The sequence below is a fragment of the Neolamprologus multifasciatus genome, chromosome 14 (assembly GCF_963576455.1).
Source record: "Neolamprologus multifasciatus chromosome 14, fNeoMul1.2, whole genome shotgun sequence".
Lineage (NCBI taxonomy): Eukaryota > Metazoa > Chordata > Actinopteri > Cichliformes > Cichlidae > Neolamprologus > Neolamprologus multifasciatus.
Window position 1 is genome coordinate 2,633,842 of NC_140452.1, and position 3,568 is coordinate 2,637,409.

A 3,568-nucleotide genomic window follows, 5' to 3' on the forward strand; every position below is an offset into this window, starting at 1 on the left:
TTCAACCAAAGATAGTTTAAAGGCCTCCTGCATCTTTGACTAACCCTGAGTTTTCAGTTCCATTAAAGCTGATCAGAACATGAATGGACCACGTTTCATCGTGTGAACAATCTGAGTGTGAAGACCACTTTCAGGCTGTCTGGGGGTTCGAAAACTCACCTTTTAAACCACTGTAGTCCACTTGAAAACGTTCACATTGACGGTGTCATTGGATGAATTTGTGACATTTATGTTTTCAAAACTAGCTCAATATTTCTCCATTTTTACATGCGAATAAAAAGATCTGACCAATCAGAACGCTGCATTTGGTACAAGTCTGTTTAAAGGTCAAAACATGCACATGTACTGAATATTTAGTGAGATGGAAACATTGAAATACTCCTGTTTCCCTCAGACTCACAGCTGGCTACTGCTCCGGGTCAGTTGACTGTCTGAAATCATCCTTCTGCCTCCTCAGATGTGGTCCCAACTCTGCACACAGAACTCAAACCCACTGACATCCTGAAACATGGACCAAAGCTTCGGCTCTGCCATCAAACCAGGAAACCCTCCCTGTTGCTGCCTGCTCCTGAGAATCAGATGAACCAGAATCTCAGTTTCTGCCTGTTCAGAAACATCAGGAATGATGAACACAACAATGGACATAAGGAGCTTCTTTCACAGAAAAAACTCAGATGTTATTTTATATATTATGCTTTATATGTTGTTCAGTATATTTCTATGCAGTCTTTTAAAAAAATATTTCTTCACATCATTATGCGGCCGCAAGTAGAGGTGACATGGGCCGCGAGATTGACACACAGCCATTAGAGCCTCTTAATGCGTGTCTTTTTCCAGCGTGGAATTACCAAAAACAGAGAGGGAACAGCCGAACATATGAAACAGGAAAAGACCGCCGTGTAATCCATTTATTTCAACAAAGTAACTGTATTCTGAAGACCACCTTTTTAAATGGTAACTGTAACGGAATACAGTTACTCATATTTTGTATTTTAAATACATAACGCTGGTACTTGTATTCCGTTACTCCCCAACACTGGTAACAGTGCAGTGTGAAGAACATCCCTTAATTCAATTCAGTTTTATTTATACAGCGCCAAATCGCAACAACAGTCGCCTCAGGGCGCTTTATAATGTAAGGTAAAAAAACATACAATAATAATTTGCATTTAACTCAAGCGAAGGGAAGTCTGATAACAGCAAACTTTACCCTCCAACACTTGAAAGTCGTGCTGAGAAGGTTTTCTAGAAAAAAGGACTTTAAAAACAAAGACAAACAGGGTTTGCTTCATTTTGTGTGGGACCTGATGTGATGTGACATGATGTAAGAATTTCCTTCAGGATAAATAAAATCCTATGAAATTAAATGATTTTTTATAACTCCTGTAATGAAGTTGACCTCTCCCTGCCACGTTTCCAGGGGAATCTGAGATGGTCTGAAGTCACGTAGAGTAACCAAACTTTAACTTGCTGATCCCTATTATGCTATATAGTGTGTGTGTGTGTGTGTGTGTGTTTATTGCCTGAAAACTATATTATATTACAGCGTATATTTCTGTGGCACACAGGTTCTCTCTGGTGCTTCTCTTCTGTTTTGTTAAATACAAATCAGCTAAACATTAATTCATCTCCACAGGAAGAAACTTTCTCATAATTTAACAAACACAAGGTCAGCTGCTGTCAATCACTCTGTGAAACTTTACTACACCTACATGACATTATAGAGGACAGCACATGTTCATAAACGCCTCTGATCTTTGACATCTGTGTTCCATACAAGATCGGATTCATGAGCGGCTGCATCATGAGAAAATACAGAGACAGGAAGATTCTCACAGCGGCAGGTAAACCCGTCGTATCGAACCTACTCTGAAATAATTCAAAGCAAGAACCAAAAAAAAAATTCAAGAGAGACACCAGCTGAGGCGTGCAGGTGGTGAGGCTTTTTTGTCTCATCTGTTTGGATCCATAAAAACACACTTTGAGGATTTTCATGTAAGAAAACAAGATGATAAGTGTGGGAACTATGACAGTCATAATAACGTCAAAAATCCCATAAACATTATTCACCTTTGTGCTAGAACAAGCCAGCCTAACCACAGGGTAATTCTGACAATACAAACTGTTTAAGAAGTTTCCACACAGCCTGAGACGCAGGTTTAAGGAAAAACCAATAAGAAATTTCGCTAAAGAGTACGCCCACATCACCATAATCAGAACAGCTGTATTGTTAGATGTCATTTGGGTGTTATATTGTAGAGGACAACAAATAGCGAGGTATCTGTCATAAGACATGGCGGCTAAGTTTGAAACTTCAATACTTCCATAAGTGTGAACGCAGAAGATCTGCAGGAAGCACAGAGGAGCAGAAACAGTGTGAACATCAGAGAGGATCTGAAGCAGGAGGGACGGAAACAGCCCTGTGCTACCAGACAGCCCATTCACAAACAGGCTGCACAGAAACATGTACATAGGTTCATGTAAGCTTCTGTTCACACAGATAACCACAATCAAAGACGTGTTGGCAGCAATGATCAGGATGTATAATATTACAGTTAATAAGAAATAGAAGAATTTTAAACTTCCAACATTCATAAAAGCTCCAAGAATGAAATAAGACAGAGGAGGCGTAGTTACATTTAACATAGCTCACAAAGAACAAATGTCCCAAATATGTCATGTGCACAGTTGCTGTGTCTGATCTAACAAACACTGCAGCTCACCTGTTCACCTGTGACAACACAGTCACCTCTGCAGCCTTTTTATACCTTCTCAGCACAAATCCGCCTCCGTCGTTCCATGTGACGGACTAACGAGTTTAGTGATTGACGGGAAGGTTTGGATTTGTTTTGTTTTGCATCTGTTGTGGTTCAGTGCAACAGCCTCTGTCTCCTGAGCACTTACCGTCTGGAATTGTTTCAGTTTTCAGAGTGAGCTATGTCGTTGCTTTAATAGCACAGGGTGAGCAGGTGAGCAGAAGCCCCGAGTGCCTGGGTTTGACTCTACCTGAGGCCCTTTGTGTATCTGTTCAGCTTCAGAGGACAACCTCACAGACGCAGCAGTCCTCATGTGAAGCCTGGTTAGTTGTTGCCTCGCTGCATCACAGCTGGCAGCTTGGAGTTGACGTGACGTCAACAAAGAGCTGTCAGTAAGCAGTCATGTGTCTCACGCTAAACCTGCTCAGACCTACAGATTCTGGCCTTGGCTCAAACTGCACCACTAATTTTGCAAACATGCACCTGTGGCAACACGTCACTGACGTGCTGATGAAGATGGGCCCACTAAAACAACAGGCCAGGCTCAGCATGAGTCGAAATTTCTGCACTTTTCAGTTACCAACATGAACCTTTTCTTGTTTTAAATAAGCTATCACAGGCAAATTCAGCCTGTTTCACACCGACCACTTCCTGCGCAATTTGAGCAGAACATCACAGTTCAGAGGTTCAGAAGAAGAAAACCACTTTTATTCTGCTGTGGGTGTCCTACTGTGGACAAAGGATGACTCATCCTGATCTAGTCTGATAGATCTAAATCTGAGTGTTTCAAGCAGGTGAATAATGAGTGGTAG

General features: G+C 41.4%; 1 protein-coding gene across 1 annotated transcript; it reads right to left on the minus strand.

Moving 5' to 3' along the window:
- Window positions 1–766: 766 nt before the first annotated feature.
- LOC146502945 (olfactory receptor 6N1-like) lies at window positions 767–2,646 on the minus strand. Its single transcript, XM_085131119.1, has 2 exons — window positions 1,986–2,646; window positions 767–1,883 (listed from the first exon to the last, which is right to left on the minus strand). The coding sequence occupies exons 1-2, from the start codon at window positions 2,644–2,646 to the stop codon at window positions 1,681–1,683; spliced, it is 864 nt and encodes a 287-aa protein (XP_084987245.1). The 3' UTR covers window positions 767–1,680.
- Between the last annotated feature and the right edge of the window lie 922 nt (window positions 2,647–3,568).